Below are 19,418 nucleotides of genomic sequence, written 5' to 3'. Positions count from 1 at the left end.
GGACCTGCACAAGCCACTCACTGGCAGGGCATCACACTTTGCTCTGGGAAAAAAAGAAAGAAAGGGAAAAAACCACTTCCTTATGGGACCTTCTGAAAAATATTTTCATAAATCATGGGTCTGCAGGTGGGGATGTCACAGACACGGGGGAAAGGGTGCAGGGCAGTTTCCAGAATGAGTCATTTTATTTACATGTCAGAACTACTGCTGTCTTTTTACCCTTCAGTAAAAAGTTCGCTCTCCTTGCTGCCTCACTGAGAAATATCTGCAATACATATTTTGCTGCTTGGTCTCTTTCAGGCTCAGCAGTGTGACAGTTTGATTCAAAGTCTTTTGGAAGTCAGTAGAAAGATGCTGATAGACTCCACAGGACTATAGATCAGACACCCATATGCCCAGGAAGCAGGGGTCAGTAGTCACAGCTATCAGGATTTCACAGCAATGGATTTTTTTGCCCCCACCCCACCCCCTGCCCTTTAGTCTATGGCAATTGTACAAAAATTATGCAACCACAGTATAATGGAGCAGCCTGGAGACTTTCTGAGCCCCAGGCTCAGCCTGCTGAGGATGCCAAGTGCTAACAGGGTGCATGGTGCTCCTTCAGTCCCAGCACCAGCACCCTACAGGCCTGCTTGGCACCTCCCAAAATAAGAGCCCAGGATGTTCGTGAGCGTGTCTCACTCTAGTGACAGGACAGACAAATTACAACAGCCTGCCACTTTCTCATCTGTCTTTAATGGCTGCTTCCCGCTACTCAGGTGGAGGGGGCTTGCTGAAGGCTCACAGGGTTCAATCCCAGATTACTAGGGTGGAGCTGAACAAATGGTTCCTTTCAAAAGCCGAAGGCAGGAATGGCACAGGCAAAGAGCAACATGAGAATGAGATGTAACTTCTCAATGTTGCTAGGTAAAGACCTTTGATGATCACAAAGGAGGTTTTAGATCCTGGATGTATGTTAGCTCATGGAGATGGATACGTGAGGCACAAAACATCTTTTAGTCCACAGCTATCCATATCTATTTCCAGCTTCTTTATTGCACTGCTAGGTTATGGTGAGGAACAAGACAAGTCCTCAAGGACCCTGCCCAGCAATTTAGTTGCTCCATCCATCTAAGAAGAGGAGGTCGTGGTACTGCTCTTGATCTTTCCAGCTGCAGTCATCTGCATTGCAGCTGACATGAGACAATGATATTTGAGTTAATTGTGCCAATTATGGCACACAGAGGACATTTGGCCCAAATGCAGGTTCTGAAGAAGGAAAATTTTTATTGAATGCCTGTTTCTGCTCAAGTCACACCTGTGTGAAACCAGTTTCCAGTTCACAAGAAAAGGCTTTCCCCTGAGTTCCACGGGATTTAGCTCTGGCCTTTCCTGACATCCAGTATCATAAATAAGCTCCTAATGCTAACAATGGAAGAGGAGGGGGAAGAGGCAAGGAAGTTGCACGTGTTCAGCACCTCTGCAAATCAGGTGCATTTACAGATCCAACCTGGTTTTCTTTGTCGCAGAGCCCCAAAGCTGATTAAGAGTAGCTCAAATTGCAAATTCCTTACTTATCTTTATCAAAACATCTGACAGTGCATCTTAGGGAAAACTTTCACCCTTATATACATTTTTCCACCCAGATTTCATCCTTCCTAGGCAAGTGAAATCTCAGTTGAAGTTCTTGCAGTGCACACCTAATTCTGTCCTGCCAATGTTCTCATCAGGCTCATCAGACTCATCACAACTAATTAACACATCATTCTCCCCCTCCCTCAGTCCTGAAGTTCCCCTGAAACTTTGGTTTTGATGGCTAAGGACTGATGAAGATAAAATTGAAATGTAGAGGAATACAAGCAGGGTCTTCCACAATAGCTGGCAATCTGATATGACTAGTTCTTTAAATACATATTTATGTTTCTTCTAGAAGGAATCATATTGATTGTTACAAAGAAAACTCAGAAAGATATTTTCAGTTATTGAAGTCCTACTTTAACTGGAGGTTAATAGCCACTGTGGCAGTGGATACTCTATGAATCAATGGAAGAAATACATGAAACAGAATACCACCCCACTGAGGGATGTCCCATCTCACTGTCGTCAATAAAAGTTGTGGTGCTGACTTCCGTGGAAGCAGGAAATACTTGTACGCCATCAGCTTTTGGGAATAGGTATTGATACACATTGAGGGTGGAGGCTGTGAATCCAGTTTATGCTCTGGTAATAGCATTGTCATTCCAGATTCAGAGCTTGCTTCTGAACCAAGTTTCAGAACTTAGTTACTTGTGTTTGTAATCAGAGAAAGTAAAATTATCCTAATAACAAGAGAGCACATTCAAGTTTACTTTCCTGCACTCAAGACTGATATCTGGACCAAGGAACCTATTAAGAATGTTAGAGAGCGATCAACAGCTCTGGCATGATGCATACAGCTCATCACAAAACTTCCAATTCCTTATGCCATCTGGATTTCACAAGCTTGGATGCCAAGATATCCAAGGATATCAGCCTTTTCACAGCTATTTCCCAGGTCCACCTACTTCCCTCTGGCGTATAATGAAAAGTATACAGACTGGCCTTATCAGGAAGATTTACTTTTCTTGCAGGAAAATTTCAGCGATAAAGATGCTATGGATTGATACTGCTTCCTTTTGAGACTGCTTTACTGAAACCATCCTACACTTTGAAACATCCACAGGCACCTTAAGCAAATCACGTGCTACAAACATAATTGTAGTGGGTGTGAACTCCATCTGGATCCAGCACTGCAGGCTCACATACCTCCCATGAGCTTGCCTGGGCTCAGCCGCAGCGCTACTGCCACAATCTAATATAAAGGGGTCATGATAATAAGATGCAGTATTTAGAGTGCACGCACAGGCACCCTCCTAAAAATATATCACAGAGTGCAGTTAAATGTAAATGCTACTATTTCTGTAATAGTGCTTTCCTTACTGGATTGGCTGGCATGAGCTGATCATGGTCAAGTGACATCTTGGGTTTTTTTTAAGACTGCTTTTTGAAAGAAAAAATTACGGAAGACAAATACATAGGCTGAGATTTTTCAAAAGGACCGACTGAAGTCTGGCATTCTTTTTTTTTTTTTTCCCTTTGAAAATCCCAGAAGCTGAGATTGAATATTGCCTTTTTCTATTCATCTTTTACATTTGTATCATATCACTGTTTTCTATGCCAGATAGTTTACAAATACCTTACCAGCACTTACCATTTTTAAAGGTTTGGTATCAAACACTCAGATCTACTCAGCTGTCTATCTCAGCTTTCCCGTTCTTTTATTTTCAATCATTGCAAAAGTTTATATTTTTAGAAGTACCTTTTTGCTGACATCAAGTAGCAATGATTTTCATGGTGAACCACAGGCAGTATTTTAGTACTAATTTCTAGGCAGATATGGGGCAAATTCTGGTCTCAGGCGCATAACACTGATCTGAGTTCTTCCTGTTTAGCTAAAGCCAGACACATCCAGCCAATATGAAGCCAGATATCTAACGATCAAGGTCATCCAAAGAAGCTTTCAGAGACTGGTCACTATCAAAGGGTACTTCCTAAACCCTGCCTGTCACATTGTCCATGTGTTCTTGTTATTTTTCTACTTAAATAAAATCTTGGAGGATTGTACTATGGAGAGCTATTCATTTATCAGCTCGGTTTGATATATGCATGCATTTTCTGGCTGGCAACTTTTCTCTAGGAAAAGTAGCAGCTGCGGAATAGGAGCCACAGCACAAGTAAGAAAGCAACCTCTGCGCTGTTGCAAAGCTGTCAGTCTGTTTCCCCTCTTGGGGGACCTGTGAGATGGGGAGAGTATGGGGACAGAATCAGCAGCTCCTGTTTCATCTGTTTCACCAGTGCTGGATCTCAAACCAATGGTGAGGGAAACTAAAAGAAAATTGTCACTTCCCTGGTAGGGGTGATGTTACTGCAGGATGAATGAAGAATGAATGCAGTTCTCACACACCCATAGGAGACCATTTTAAATATCGCTGTGATCACTTAACATCCCCTTCCCAATACCTAATTGAATGCTTAGAATAGACCAGTTTCTGACAGACAGCACCAGCGATTCAGTTTTTATCTGTATTACTAGCCCACAGCCCTGAATTCAGGAACCAATAGCGTGAGCTCTGTGTGAAGAGACAGTCTGCAGAAAAAAGGATGTAAGGGGAAAGAAATGCAGAGATGCAGCCAGCTTTGCAAGGAAAAGCAGATTTCTTTGCTGGTCCTCTGCTACTTAGAGCACGCTGCCTCTTTTGAGGTTCAGCCATGACAGTCAGCCTGAAGCTAAATGAGAAACACATCTACTAAACGCAGTGGGTCCCCTTGTGGTAGATGGTTTAGAGAGAGCTGAGCTAGCTTTAAATTAGCTATCCAGCACGCTGCTATCCGCCTGGCTGTGACAGCACAAGCCTAACCACCCAAATACTTACCCAGCTATGCAGGCACATGGTGCAGCCCACACAGCATTCGCCTCTGCTGTGGCTACACGCTTCGCCGTGCTGAGCCAGGCAGTTTAGCTATATCTAGCAGCACTATATCTGGACAGCAGTCGTGGGCTCTGTCCATGTGCCTCAGCCACAGCAGCGATTACATGCATCCACGGGATGACACTGCCGTCAACCTTAACACGCAGAGTATGAGACCACAGCAAGACCAGGACTGGTACTGAACCCTTTCCTTGAGAAAAAGGGCAAAATCGTGCTGATTAGCAAATTGTCCTAACAGAACTGAGTGAGACACTGTTAGAAGCTCCTCTTCTAAAATATATAAAGATGTCTTTTAGAGAGGGGCTGATATTCACACATCTTCAAACACCATTTTGAAAAAAAAAAAAAAGGATAGTTTGTTAAATAAATATCCACCTTTCATCCTGCTCCCAGGTCCCCAGCAATGCTGAGAGCGCTGATATTTGAGATGGGTTGAAACCACTGGCTTTTTGTTCAGAATCTATAGAGAGAGTGGTCCATTCCTGAAGCAGGGGAGTTTGTAAGGCTGCAGCCGAGCTCGAATTTCAGACAGAACTGGACTTCCCCAAGGATCAAAAACGTTTAGAGGAATTTGCCCTAGGCCCATTTTGGCTGGTGTGGCACTATAATTGATGCCTCTAGCTCTTAGGGATTTTTTTTTTTTTGGCCAGAAATTCCCCAGAAATGTCTGTTCTTATGAGATTTGTGGCCAGATTGCCAGAAGCTCCAGCTTTTCTGCAGTGATGGACATACCAAAAGCCAGATATTAAACTCTTCATGACTGTGCATTGGAAACTGCCCTGAAGTTCACTCCAAAGCAGATTTACATAGTGTAATGTCAAAAACATGTTCAACACAAGCCTCTCTGAGCTAGCTCAACCCTAACCTGCACCTATAGCTTGTCTACCCTTAGCAGTAGCAGATAAAAAAAGTAGCAGATAAAAGCATAGCAGATAAAAATATATAAATGAACCAATACAATTATCGATAAGGCAGAGATGTAAAATGAGAAATTCCTCCTCTGGCAGCCTCCACACCCTAGTGCTTCTACAAGCGTGCCTGTTTTTTCTTACCAGCAAATTCAGCCACAAGTGGCCGAGTTGTCAAGAGCTGGTAGGTTCAATGTTTCTTTTACATACCTCAACCTACACTCCATTCATCCTCTTCTGCATATGTGCTGATAATGCACCAACTATGAGACATGCGGCAACTGTTGGGTTGTCTAATTGCTCCCTCCAGGGGTGAGGACAGGGCTCCACCTTTAGACATTCGCCTCAATCTCTCTGTTGCGTTGCAAAAGCACCCATTGCCACGATAGCAAGGAGCGAGGTAAAAGTGTTTTGCCTTAACTCCAGCTTAAATTCGTACATTTTCTTCCGCTGAAAGAGAATGTCAGCACAGAGCCCAAAGGCTTAGTTTTAGCTACCGTTCTGCGACTGATATCTTTAGGAGTGTGTGCAAGACAATTCACCAGCTCTACTCTGGGCTGCACCTTCATGGTTGCTTGGACTGAATTGAAGCGCAAGCTGTCATGGGAATAGGCATCCACTGCCCGTGCTTGTGCTGCACTTACTATCATGTGTCTACATGATGAGCTGGCTCAGAGAACCAAGCAGGCTGAAGACAAATCTTTTTTTTAATTACTCAGGTTGGTCTTCAGTCAGATCTGTCTGCTAATCTAGCTCAGCATTCATAGTGGAGATACGTAAACATGGAAAAAAAGTGGAACCAAGAAGGGTGGTGGGAAGAGGAAGAGGAGCTGAGCCGAGCCAGCATTTTTCATCTCTAGGCCTCCAGCTGACTACTAGAGTAAGTACACAATATTATCCCTGCTTTCGAGTTGAAGAAAGAGGTTGGGGGTTCACAGTTGCTTTAAGTGGATGCATGTGCAGGCTGTCACTGCACACATTATGCAGATATAAAGAGGCAATGGCATTTACTGGCTTTATTTTGTGAATGGAGCTCTCAGCAAGGAAGTTTTTCATCTTGCCCTCCAGTTTACCTCCTTCTAGTTGCTCTGATTCATTAATCCTGTGCAAGCCTTCTCCTGGTGTGTTGGTCTTCAGGCACTTGGGGCAGTCTATGAGGGTTATGGGGATCCACGCTGGTCGCTGCTGCCCCTCTCCTATTCAGGTTTGAGGATTGTCACAGGTGGTTTGTAGAAGAGGATGCAACTGGTAGCACAGCTGGGCCAGGACACTGCAGCACTGCCAGCACACAGCTACTTAGGTGGGCTTGGGATGTGGAGGAACGAAAGTCCATGGTAGCTCTTGCTCCAGGCAGTCTCCCTTTGGCTGCTGGCGTTGTTATAGATGGCTTGGCGAAGGTCAGAGCTGCGCTAGGGGGTAATAACTATGTGATGGAAGAGCCAAGGGGGAAGAAGTGGAGGACAGCATTTTTGGTTGGTGACTTCAACCTGGGAAAAGCCCACGCAGGGGCCCTTAGCCTCCTCCTATGCTGCTCTCCAGGCGAGGTGGCCTTGAGGAGCAACCTGGGAGGACATCAGACTACAGGTGAACCCCAAATGCCTGGGCCTGGGCAGCGCCCTGAGTAGCCTTGGCTGGCACCCCCCTTGCCCCCAGCACCTTCATCCTGCCTCGCCACGTGCGCAGCCTGCAGCCCCCCTCAGTGCCTCGTCCTGGGAGGATGCACGGCAGTGGCACCCCATGCCCAGGCCAGCCCCTCTGCGGCTCCCAGCCGGCGCAGTGGCCCCCACAGTGGCCCCCGCAGGCTCCCCGAGGCCCAGCAGCGGGGGTCGGGCTGGGGAGGCGGTGGGTGAGAGAGGGCCCCGGGTGCCCCAGCCCAGCATCACGAGCAGAGGGTGTCCGGGGGGCCGCGGGCCTCGCGCCGTCGGGCTCCGGCACAGGCTGCGGGGCTGGGAGAGCCCAGCCCCCGCCGCCTCCCCCCAGCCTGGGGGGTGACGTCATGGTGGGGGAGGGGCGGGGAGAGCACCCCTCCCCCCCTCCCTCCGCAGCGCGGGGGCCGGGCCAGCCCCGACGGGGCGGCCCGGGGCGGGAGGGGGGTTTCTGCTGTGCTATCCCCACCCCCGGGGGCGGCTCCTGTGCGTGCGTGCGTGCGCGCGTGTGTGTGCGTGTGCGTGTGTGCGCGCTCCCGCCCGCCGCCCCGGGGGGACGGTCCCGGCAGGGCGGGCCGGGACCCCCTGCCGCCGCCGCCGCCGCACGGGGCAGGTCGGGGGGAGCCCTGGGGGGGTCCCCCCGGCACGGCGCGGCGCGGAGGTTTCGCGACGATTAGCGGGGCCGGGGGGACACAGGGAGAGCGGGAGCTGGATAAATGCAGGCTGTGATGCCTATAAATGGCGTTTCTCTTCCAAGGTGCACATTAAAAAAAAAAAAAAAAATCAGTCAGTGTCATCCCCCCCACGTCAGGGCTAGTCGTGGGCGTGAGGCTGTACTTCCTCCGCCCCCTCCTAATGGAGTGAACCATTCCCAGCTATCCCTCCTCTCCCTCTCTCTATTTCTCCCTCTTTCTCTCCTTCTTCTCTGTCTCCCCCCTTGTCTGCAAAGTCCTCCGCTGCTCGGAACTTGTTGGCAATGCCTATTTTTCAGCTTTCCCCCACGTTCTCCAAAGTAACTATTTAAAGATCTGCAGCCGCAAATGGTTTTACTAAATGTAGGATGGGACTTAAGTTGAACGGCAGATATATTTCTCTGATCCTTGCTGTACAGATAGGTAAGTGGACTGCCAAATTATGTATCAAGTTTTATGCACCAAACCCCAATTGATGCATGCGGAAAGGGAATGTCTAAATAACCTCAAATTACTGCCGTGATTTGTGGCGATGGGGCTGCGGAATGTACTCACGCTCGCTGGCTCTCTGTGCGCTCTCTGCTCGCTCTCTGCTCTTTTTTTTCCCTCTCTCTCTATCTCCTTTTTGATGGCATTTTCGCGATTTTTCAAGATGTCAAGTCAGGCGGTTCTGAAGGGAAGAGAAAGAATTCCTTATTCCTCCTGAATCACTTTTGATATTCATTTTCCTAAATCAGTGCATGCTCATTCATAGTTCGATTTTTCCCTTCTTCTTCCTTCTTTTTCCCCCACCGTTCTCTCCGTTCCGTCCCCATGAATGATTGCATTTGTATTTGCTCGTTGGATATCCAATGCATTCCATACCACTGACAATTTAGGGACTCCGGTGCTGAGAAATCCCCCCCTCCCCCGGCCCCGAGGGACAGAGTAATAAGAACTGGCACAAAATGGCTAGTGAGAGATCTAGCGGAAAGTTTTTTTTTCAGAAAATCAGGGACAAGGGAAGGGCTCCCTTTAGTAACTTGGAGGCTCTCCCTTTTGCAGAGCAGCCTAAAAGCAAAACAAACAAACAAAACAAAAAAACAAAAAAAAAACAAAAAAGCACAAACTTCAAAAAATAAGCCACCAGAAAACAGAGCAAATAAAAAACAAAAAGAATCGCGAAATCCCACTGCCTGTTCGTTAATTCTGTGCGAAGAGAATCACTGTCAAAAATGTCCAGAAGTGTCTATATATATATATATATTCCAGAATGTCTATATATGTTGAGTTACTTAAAACAGTGCAGATTTCCCTCCACTCTGGTATGTGTTTTTGTGTGTTCGTTGCTGTTTCTGTTTAATGTCTTGGGGTTTTTTTGCTGGTTCTTTTCATTGGCTTGCTCTTACGCTCAATTTATTCAACATTTCTTGCTGAAGTATTTCTTGAGTTACAGACATTAAACAATCTCCAAGATAATGGCCACTTTGGTCTTGTACAGGCAAATTTTAAAGGTTATATATTGCATATATTCCCGAGCGTGATCCAAAACTGGCGTTCGATGAAAGGGCGATTAAAGTACATCTTTTATTATCCAGACTGGCAGGTGTGAAGAGACCCTTGAAAATATTTGCCTGCAAAGTAATTCTGCTACAAACAAACAAACAAAACAAAACAAAACAAAAACCTCAGCATTGCTATTTAGAGGTCCTTTCACTGGGTCGCCCTCCTCGACAGACAATCTCTGCAGCGTTTTGTGGCTACCAAAAGAAAAGGGGGGGGGGGGGAAAAAAAAAGAGGAAGGGGGGAGAAGAAAGGGACGAAAGGAGACAAAATGCGTTGAACAATCCCTCATCGGTAAAAGAAAAAAATATATGAAATATTGCAATGAAATATTGACCTCTGGAAAATGTGGATATAAGATGCAAACCTCTCTCTTCCTATTATCATTCCATTTTAAATGATGCTGAACTCTTCGGAAGGCCATTTTTCTGTACTGTCAAAGAAAGGAAGGGGAAGGCATTATTTGGATGTTATCCTTAATTTTAGTCCTTGCATTTTTGTTTGTTTGTTCGTTTGGAGGAGGAGGATATTACCTCATTTGTGTTTATTTGATTCAACCGAGGGAGGAACTTATTCACGGTGAAATTTCAAAAGGCAGCTAGAGTCGCTGGGAACTGCCGTCCCCGGGCTGGTGTGAGCATGAGCAGTCATTTGGAAAGTTGACCCCAAATATTGCTGCACACCGCGAAGATGATGACGGTGCGGTCGCTTTGCGGTGCCCTGGGAGAGGACGGATTTTAAGTTTTTGGAGGGCTCTACTTTTCTCTGCTCCTCCTTCAGTATTTCGGGTAACCTTCCCCGCCCCCCCTTCCGAAATCAGCTGCCCCTTCTGGTTGTCGGTGCGGGTTTTGCAAAGGGGCTGAGTTTGCCCCGGCCCCGGTAGCGGCTCGTGTGAAAAGGATGTTCGGCTTCTTCCCAAAATATGTTTGCCTCCCTGCGCCAGTACGGCGGCTTTAAAAAATATATATATTTTTTATTTGGGCAGCGAGGATTGGGAGCTTTCCGAAATCAGTGACATTTTGGAAGGTGACAGAGGGGAGGGAGCTGGGGCTGAGCCTAAATGGAAGGTGATCGGAGAAAGGACGTGGGGACCAGGCGTGGTTAGAGGGCATGCAGACTTAGAGGACGAGAAGCCGGTTTCAGGAAGGGACAAGCTCAGCCAGGGATGGCTCCTGCGGTCCTTCTGCATTGCAAATTGCTGCTCGTTTTTATCCTTGGGGAGGGGGGAGGCGACGGAGGGAGGGGGGGGGGAGGACGGGGGCATGGCAAAGCACAAGCGACCTGGTTCAAGGGAAATGCCGTTCTCCTTTAAGCGGACAGGGCCCTCATCTCTCTGCTTTTGCTTTTTTTGCTGGTGGGGTTTGGGGGTGGCCTTGGACGGGGTATCCTGCGGCGAGGGAGCGGGGCGGGCACCCAGGGCCAGGCTGCCCCGCAGGGAGGCGAGATGCTCCGACCCCCGCTGATCCCAAATGTGGCCCTCTAGCACCCTTCCTCCCCGAGCCCCCGGCAGAGCTCCGTTTCGGACCCCGTATTTTCAGCGCAGCTCTTAGCATTTTGAAGAGGAATTCGTAGTTTTTCCCCTCCTCTTTTCCCCTTTATCTGCCAGAATGGGATCGCGCTGATTTTATAGGATATTGTTTCACCCTCGGGATGGTCTTCAGTTCTTCTCTGATTGTTTGCCTGGGTTTTTTTCCTACCGTAGCCAATGTCTGTAGCCTGCTGGGGTTTTGATGTGACGGCTGGTGCTGGTGTGTGTGTAGAGGGGAGTGGCCAGTAAGTCATGTTTGCGATGAATTAAATGCAAAGAGGGGGATCTGGGCTGAGACAGCATCTTTTGGAGTCAGCCATTTACCTCGGAAGTACGGACCGTACGGACCCCCCGCCCCACAACCCGCCCGGCGCTGTGGGCGGATGGGGGCACCCCGGGGGACGTGGGCAGCCCCCTCCACCGCCGGCCGCAGGGACCGGCGGGGTCAAGCCTGGCATCAGTGAACCCCCCCCCCCAATTCCCCGTCCCCCGCAGCGGGGCTGTTAGCGATGAGCAGCCCCGAGGCCCGGGGGTCGCAGCCCTCCAGCCCGCGGTTGCGGCCGGGGGGTTGCGGTATGCATGGGTGTATTTCTGTGCATGCATACGTGGGACGAGTTCAGGGGGGCCTCGGCGCCCGACGGCGCGGCCCCCCGCTCCCCACCCCCTGCCTGCACCCCTCAGCAGCCGTAATTCATCAGCCCCGGTCTTTGCAGATTTTTGTTGTTGTTTTTATTACTATTGTTGTTAATCGAGTGCCGTTTCCTAGCACAGTCCCGAAGGGTCCCAGAGGCAGCAGGTCTGAGGGGAGCGGGATTCACTCCTTTGCTCAGTCCTTGCCGCTTTCCTCGTCCCTTCCCACCCCGCTGCCCCCAGCCGAGGCAGCCGTGCGGTCCGTGTGGTGCTAGATGCTTTGCGTGGCTTTGGGGGACGCTGCTTTGCCTTTCTGTATTGCGCCTCTTTGTAGTGTTTTGGTTTTTTTTTTTTCCACCGCATCTTGCACGAGGTTCGCCAGGCGACCTCTGAAAAAAGGAAGCGTGTGTGTGCGTGAGTGTGTGTGCGCGCTTCTACGCTGAAACGCGCCTGCTGCTTCGAGGCGGAATTTTCTAACAAAGGAGCAAGTGCGGGGAGAAGCAGGCACTGCATTTCGAAATACCCTCCCCTCCTCCTCCTCCCCCTCCTCCTCCTCCTCCTCCTCCTCCTCCTCCTCCAAAAAAAAAAAAAAAAAAAAAAGTCGTTAATCCAGGGGCACCGAAAACCGCAGAGCAAAAAAAAAAAAAAAAAAAAAAAGCACAGGGCATAAAACACCTGACTGATGTCCCCGAGGGTGACTCGGCGCTGGGTCCCACCGCCCCCCAAACCGCGGCTGGCGGGGCAGCGCGGGGCGGCGGCGGCGGCGCTGACCTGTGCCCTGTGCCCTGCCCCGCAGCGCACCTGGTGCAGGCGGTGAGAGCGGCGGGGCGGTGCGATGCGGTCTTTAGGGGCTTCTCGGACTGTTTGCTGCGGCTGGGCGATAACATGGCCAACTACCCGCAGGACCTGGACGACAAGAGAAATCTCCAAACGATCTGCGCGTAGGTCTTGCCTTTTTCCTTCTTGGGGTGGGCGGGTGCGGGGTCACCACCCGGGGCCGGGAGGGGGCAAGGTGGATGGCGGTGGTGGGCAGGGAAGGAAAATAAATAACGCAGGGTTTGGTGCTTAGGGGCTGGTTTCTCTGCTCCGGGCTCCCTCCAAACGTGCTGCCATGGGGAAAGGCCAAGCCTGGGCAATAGTGAAGTCTAGAGGGAGTTTTACAGTGCCTTTTTTCCTTTTTTCCTCGGTGAATTAGTTTTTTTTCCCCTTTTTTCTTTAGCTTCCCGTTTTCGTTCCTTCCCCTCTCTTGCTTTGCACCTGGGATCTTGGTAGAGGCTGCATGGAGGTTGTTGTTATTACTCTTATTGCGGCCTTTTGGTCCCACATTGCTGGGGATGCTCCGGAGGTGGCCACCGCACCGGGGGACGCCCCGTCCTCCGAGGCACCGCAGGGCTGTCCCGGGGCGAGGCAGGCCGGCTCACCCCGTCCGGGACCTCCTCGGGGCTGGAGAGTCCCTTCCCTGGGAAGCAAACTTAAATTAAAAAGAAAAGAATCACGGCCACAGTAATAATCGCCCGGCGACACAGGGACGACCAGCCTATATCTATACATTCAGCGCCACCTCGCCCCCATCTCCCCATATGCCCCTCTGCCGGGGCCGCCCTTTCCGCACGGATCCCCCCTCCCTGGCCCCGGCAAAGCCCGTTTCGCCAGAGTTTCGCCTAGCAAACTTTGTGGAAAAGCCATGGCTCCGCTCCTGGCAGAGAGAGGAGGAATGGGAACGAGGACAACAACAAAAAAAGAAACAAAACAAAACGAAACAAAACAAAATAAGAATTCGCCTTGAAAAATCAGCAGCTGGTTCCCCCCTGCAATTCCTCTAAGCTGGAGGACCCCGAGGATGCTGGATGAGCCCTAAATTTGGGGTGTTTTTTTTTCCCCCAGAGCTCAGGGCTGCTGTTCTTACTGTTGGAGGGAAACCTGGGGCGGCTGTCGGCAGGGACGGGGAGCGCTAGCTCCGGCCTCCGCCTACCACGCGTCGGAGTCTCGCTTCCTGCGCAAGGAGGCAGAAACAGGCATTTTCGTTACGTTTGAAAGAAATCCGACTGAACAGGGCACTCTCCCTTTCTCCCGTTTGCTGTTTCCCGGCACAAACTCACCTCGCCGAGAAAAAAGAAATAGACTCATATTTAGAAACGAGATAAGGTCATTCGACATAAACATGTTTAAAATAGTTTTTTCTATTTTTGTTCCGCAAAAATCAGAAAACAACGGACGAGAAATGGAATGAAACAGCAAAGAAGGAAAAGAAGGAAAGGAAAGGAAAGGAAAGGAAAGGAAAGGAAAGGAAAGGAAAGGAAAGGAAAGGAAAGGAAAGGAAAGGAAAGGAAAGGAAAGGAAAGGAAAGGAAAGGAAAGGAAAGGAAAGGAAAGGAAAGGAAAGGAAAGGAAAGGAAAGGGAGAGGAGAGGAGAGAGAAAGAGAAAGAAGAGAAGAGAAGACAAAGAAGAGAGGAGAGGAGAGGAGAGGAGAGGAGAGGAGAGGAGAGGAGAGGAGAGGAGAGGAGAGGAGAGGAGAAGAGTCTGGAATTATTCTCTCTTCTCTTCCTACCTAGAGATTTCTGAGCCAAATATGTCTTTTGCAGCTCCTACTAAGGCTAGCACCTCGCTTTAAATGCTGGGCTGATGTTTACTTCGTGTCTTGCATGAGGAACAAATGAGGGATAAATAAACACACAGGGACCGTGGAGTCCTAACATGATGCCCTTTGGCCTTGGCATGTTGGACCAGAGGTGGTCCCGAGGTGTAGAAAGTACCTCTTTTCCGAGCAAGACCCATTCTCTGACCACCTCCCACGGCCCCAGTTGCCTTCGCCCACTGCCGGAATGTATATTGAAAGAAGACGGGGGAAGATTTAATTTTCCTTTGGGAGATGCAATTACAGCAGAAATACTGCAGGAGAGGCACACTCTCAGACTCCTGGCTTCTCAGTATCTCATTATTTATTACAAATGTAGCAAACATTGGAGTCTACAACCAGCTTAGAGTGCTCATAAATTAGAGGCCGTAGGAATACTTTTAAAAGAAAAAAAGGGAAAAAGAAAATCAAGATCCAAATTTGCAGACGCCTGTCAGCGGTGCCAGGAGAGGGGGCGGGAATGGATAGGGAGAGGGCAGATGCCTAACCTCAGAGCCCGGGATGATTTTAGATAACCCAGACTAGAAGAGGAAAGGTCTGTCCGTCCCGTTCAGGTGGGGCAGGGCAGCGGGACAGGTCCTGCCCCGGCTTCAACCCCTTGTCAGATCCACGTTAGGAGGAGAATTAAAAAAATAAATAAAATAAAATAAAAACAAAACGTGTGGGAACAGATGAAAATTATCCTGGGGAATGAGGAAACCCTTCACTGCCCCAGATTCGCGGCAAGGGACCGATGCACCAGGAGGCCCAGGCGGGAAGCTGTTCTGTCCTCTTCCTCCTCTTCCTCCTCTTCCTCGCCACCTGCTCCTCTCCTCCTGCCCCTGCGGGCCGGGCCCGACCCTACCCCGGGGACTCCGCCGGGGGTTTTGCCGATGGCACCGGCACCCCTCGAGGGTGTCACCTCCCCAGGGAAAAGCAATTTTTGCAGCAGCCCGCCTAGCCCGGGCTGGTCCCGGGGGCGGGGATGGGTCCGGGGGCCCTCCGGCACCACAGCCAGCGGCACCCCCCCCAGGAGCGGGCAGGGGGGCGGTGCGCAGTGCAAGGCGTGGGGCGGGCTGTGGGGCAGGGGGCAGAAGGCAGAGGGCCGAGCCCACCAGCAGGTCTCGGGACGGTGGGGGGGGGGAGGCTGGTTTTCACGCCGGGGAGGCGCTGGCTCCTCCCTGCCGGGGCGGCAGCCCCCTCCAAAGCCTGCGCCGCCCGCCCGGGGCTGCCCGGGGCCGGGCCGCGCTGGACGGGGCGGCCGGGGCGGCGGCGGCCCCGCTGGGAGGGTGCGTAGGTGCCTCTTTTGACGCCGGGTGCTCTCCCCTCTTGCAGGTACTGGGATGATTTCCACGCCTGCACCCTCACAGCTCTCACCGATTGCCAGGAAGGAGCGACAGACCTTTGGGAGAAATTGAGACGGGAGTCCAAAAACCTCGATTTCCAAGGCAGCTTATTTGAACTGTGCGGAGGCAGCAGCGGCTCGGCAACGTCTCTCCTCCCGCCGGCTTTGCCCGTGCTCCTGGCGGCTCTGTGGGCCGCGCTAGTGACCTGGCTGCCTTTCTAGGGGGGCGAGCACACTCACACCCACACCCTCTCCATGTGCCGGATCTATAGAGGAAGTGTCCATCCGTTGCTTTGGGGACGTTGTGCTTATCTGTGGTTGATGATGATGGTGGTGGTGGTGGCTGATGGTGAAACACCCATGTAGGACTGTGGAAGCGTTCTCTCTCTCTTTTTTTTTTTTTTTTTTTTTTTTGTGTGTGTGTGTGTGTGTGTGTGTTTTATTTGCCAAATGTTACCAAACAGGCAGCGGCGTGCAGCCCAAATCGGACCTCAGCTTTACTATCGCTTCAAATCAAAAATAGAAAAAATAAAAATAACAACTCGAGCCCTCGTTGTGCAAAAGAAATCTCAGGAACGGCTCTGGGCCACCTAATGTTAACGTTGTAATCGGCCAGGATAAATCCTGGCAGGCCACGGGCTCCTCTAAAAATGTGGCAGTATGTGAGGTGAGAACAAAAAAGCAGACAAAAAAAACGCACTGGCGATGAATCCAAGATAGATGTCCACGTGTGAAGCATACGGTGAATAATTCACAGTCTCTCATCTTTCCTCCACAGTCGCTTGTTTTTGGTCATTTCACTGCAAAAAAAAAAGAAAATAAAAAAGAGTCTTTTTTCTTCAAGGAAAAAAAAAAGAGAGCGAGAGAGGGAAAGAAAGTGGGAAACGAACAGTTAAAAAAGGAAGGAAGGAAGGAAGGAAGGAAGGGAAGAACGAACGAAAGACGTGTCTAAATGCCTGAAGGAGTGAAGGAATGCTGCTAACAGATCTGTGAGAGTTTACCTTTACTTGCTGTTTGAAGGCATCTTTCCAAATTCACTGCCTTTAATTTTTTCCTCCTCTTTGTTTTAGATGTTACACATACCAGTAAAATACCTGAATATCCAACAGTAGAGATCACAAAAAGGGGGCTTAAATGTAAACCTAAAAAAAAAAAAAAAAAAAAAAAAAAAAAAAAAAAGCTTGATGATTTTGAAAAAAAGAGCCTTGATTTTAAAAGAGAAAAAAATGTAATTAAAAAAAAAGTTTATTATAAAGTCAATTCAGCAAAAAACAAAACAAAAAAAGATTTGCTACAAAGTATAGACAGAAGTATAAAATAAAAATTATTGTTTGAAATGAGGGTGTCGTTATTTTTATATAATATGCCTAGAGTATCTTGAAAATGATAGGGCTTTTAAGGCAAGGAGGGTTAAATCCAGAACTGATCCCTCGGTGAACGTTGCAATTTCAGTTCAAACAAGGACAGGACTGCTGAAATGGTTAGTCTGAGCCTTCCTTTTTTTTCCCCCCCTCCTCCCGTTTCTTTCTTAACAATATGCTACAAATTCTCCCGCCCTCCTCCTCCTCCTCCAAAAAAAAAAAAATAGGGGCCCCCGTCTCTCAGCTGTCTGCACCACCCTCTCCGGAGCCGGAGGAGGAGGCACCGTGCAGAGGCGGGGGCGCGGGCGGCCCGGGAGCGGGCGGCGGAGCTGCGCCCCGGCGCCCCGCGGGCGCGCAGGGCCCGGCGCGGAGCGGCGCGGAGCCCCGGCGGCGCCGCGGGCCGGGGCGCGGAGCCGGCGGCGGGAGGCAACAACCACCATTAAGGAGGAGGCTGCGGCGCTGGAGCCGGGGCGCAGAGGAGCCCTTTCATAATTAATAAGGCAGCTCAGGCGAGGGAGCGAGGGGAAGAGGGGGCACGGGGTATTGATTTCGCAGCAGAAGCTGCTCTAACCTCGGCTATTTATAGGCGCCTGATGCCTTTATAAAGAAATACGCATCAAAGAGTAAACACGTCCTTTTTACCTATAAGGCGAGAGCTCAGCTGGCGCCTGAGGGTGGGTGGGGGATGGGAAGGTAGGGGCTGAGAATTGGTTTTAGAAAATTTATTCTGGTGGGGAGCCGTTGCCTGTGCTTTGGCTCCCCTTTGCCAGTGTGTAGGGTGGCGGGTCTCTCTCTCCTTCGCCCCCTCTCCCTTTTCCTCTTCTTTCCCAAGGTCCGCAATGCAATGTGTAAGCAATAACAAATGTAACAGTTCATAAATCAAACAGTGGGTCGCAAGCCAATCTGCATTTCCCAAACGGATTGAATCCCAGCAACAAATGCGCTCAGGAACTGGAGCCAGGCGCCTTTACCACTAGAAGCAATGTTGATTTTTTAATGATAAAATACATTATGTGTGTGCTGGGATGGGGGCGATTTTGCAGAGCTCAGTCTCGCTTTGGTAGACCCAGGTCTGCTTGCATTTCGTTTTTCTTTGCCCTCCCTCTAGATTTAATCCCCACCACCAAAGAAAAGGGAAAACCCTGGAGAGCAGAGCTTTGTTTAAATGGTTTGGGTTATTTTTTCCTCCCCACAGAGGATCTAGACCTAAATTGATTTTTCTCTGCACATCTCTATGTTCATGAGGTCAGGCGTTGCTGTTATGATTTCCTCTAGCGCGAAGGGGAGAGGGGAAAGAAATGCGAGCTGGACGGAGCTGACCGCCCGTGTTAGGATGCAAGGGGCATCGCAGCCTGGTGTCTCCGGGGGCAAAACTCCGCCGGGTCAGACCTGGGGGGCTTTGGCGGGCGGCGGGCAGCCCGTTCCCGCTCAGCCGGGCCCGAGTACCTGTCCCGCCAGCTCCGGGCATCCCCCGGCGCCGCAGGGGGACGCAGCCGGGCGGGCTCTTCCCGGGAGGCGAGGGCACGGTGCCTGCCTGTCTGTCGAGGGGAAGAGGAAGGGGGCACCCCCGGCTTTTTCTCACCCCGTCAAAGAAATCTTGAAAGTCGGTGATAAGGGGGGCCATTTCCAGCTCATTAGTGGATTCAACGTATCTTCGAATTAGGATGAATTACTAATGGGTAATCTCTCTATAATCAGCAAATCCCCCAATTAGCTCTCCGTTGAGGCGAGTGATAAAGCGGCGGCAGGACGGGGAAACCACGGAGCGGGTCCGGTGGCGGCCGGCGGAGGCCGGGAGCGCCAGTGCCGGCGGGTGACCGTGTCCCGGCCTCCTTCCCCGGCCTCCTGCCGGGCCCGCGGGCTGCGCCGGGGGCAGCAGCCACCTCCCCGCAGCGACAGGATTTGGGTTCAATCGAGGCTCGGAAACCTCCCGGGAAATCTCGCTTTTCGGGCTCATTGCAAGCGCTGCAGCAGGCAGCTGTGCCTGCCTAATTGACGGGCGCCGGTCCCCAGGGCGCAGCCTGGCGCTAGGGCATCCCAGGCGAGCCGAGGCACAGCGATGCATATGGTGCTCAAAAACCCACACTGCAGCCCCGGGTTTTGGCGCACAGCCGAGGCCGGCGGGTGAGAAAGAGCGGCTTTCCTCCCTGCCCCTGCCCAGCCGCCCCGGTCCCGCTCCGGCCGCAAACATCCCCACGCAGGGCAGCAACCCCGCTGCCGTCGGGGCTGGCCTCCCCGGGCCAGTTCCGCGCCCCCGCACAGGGCGGCAGCCTGGGGAGGGGGCTGAGGGCACTTCTTGCCAGCGTCCTCCGTGAGCCGCCCTCGCCGTGTCCGGCCGTGGGGTTGCACCTGCAAGCGGAGACCCGGAGAGTCTCCCCGCCGGGAGCTCAATATTTTCTCCGGGGAAAACGAACAAATAAACAACACCTCCCCACCCCGCTTCCCTCTGTTCGTTATATAAGAGCCCCTCAATGCACAAGGCGTCAGTTACGTTCCTTTCTGCCCCTTTCGGATGCTGTTTCCTAACCCTGAGCGCAATGGTCCATTTTTTAACCCAGGAATGATTGCTCTGACTTGCCTTGTTTCGTGGCCAAGGAAACACCAGCTGTCCCCAAGGTGGGAGAAAGGGACCAAGCACTCTCGATTTGCTTCCCTCCGCCTGGCG

At 50.8% G+C, this 19,418-nt stretch overlaps 1 protein-coding gene across 1 annotated transcript; it reads left to right on the top strand.

The window, feature by feature from the left end:
* The first annotated feature begins 8,101 nt into the window (after positions 1-8,101).
* Positions 8,102-16,578, top strand: NRN1 (neuritin 1). Its single transcript, XM_067292371.1, has 3 exons — positions 8,102-8,156; positions 12,230-12,374; positions 15,383-16,578. Exons 1-3 carry the CDS (start codon positions 8,102-8,104, stop codon positions 15,612-15,614), a joined length of 432 nt encoding a protein of 143 aa, XP_067148472.1. The 3' UTR covers positions 15,615-16,578.
* The last annotated feature ends 2,840 nt before the right edge of the window (positions 16,579-19,418 follow it).

This window comes from Apteryx mantelli, chromosome 2 (assembly GCF_036417845.1).
Source record: "Apteryx mantelli isolate bAptMan1 chromosome 2, bAptMan1.hap1, whole genome shotgun sequence".
Taxonomy (NCBI): domain Eukaryota; kingdom Metazoa; phylum Chordata; class Aves; order Apterygiformes; family Apterygidae; genus Apteryx; species Apteryx mantelli.
This window is presented reverse-complemented; position numbering and strand designations above follow the sequence as displayed.

Excerpts from the sequence above, each read along its gene's own strand:
- NRN1 (XM_067292371.1), top strand. The coding sequence starts at position 8,102 with ATGGGACTTAAGTTGAACGGCAGATATATTTCTCTGATCCTTGCTGTA. Across the intron at positions 8,157-12,229 it reads GATCCTTGCTGTACAGATAG|CGCACCTGGTGCAGGCGGTG; the intron begins GTAAGTGGACTG and ends CCTGCCCCGCAG. Across the intron at positions 12,375-15,382 it reads AATCTCCAAACGATCTGCGC|GTACTGGGATGATTTCCACG; the intron begins GTAGGTCTTGCC and ends CCCCTCTTGCAG.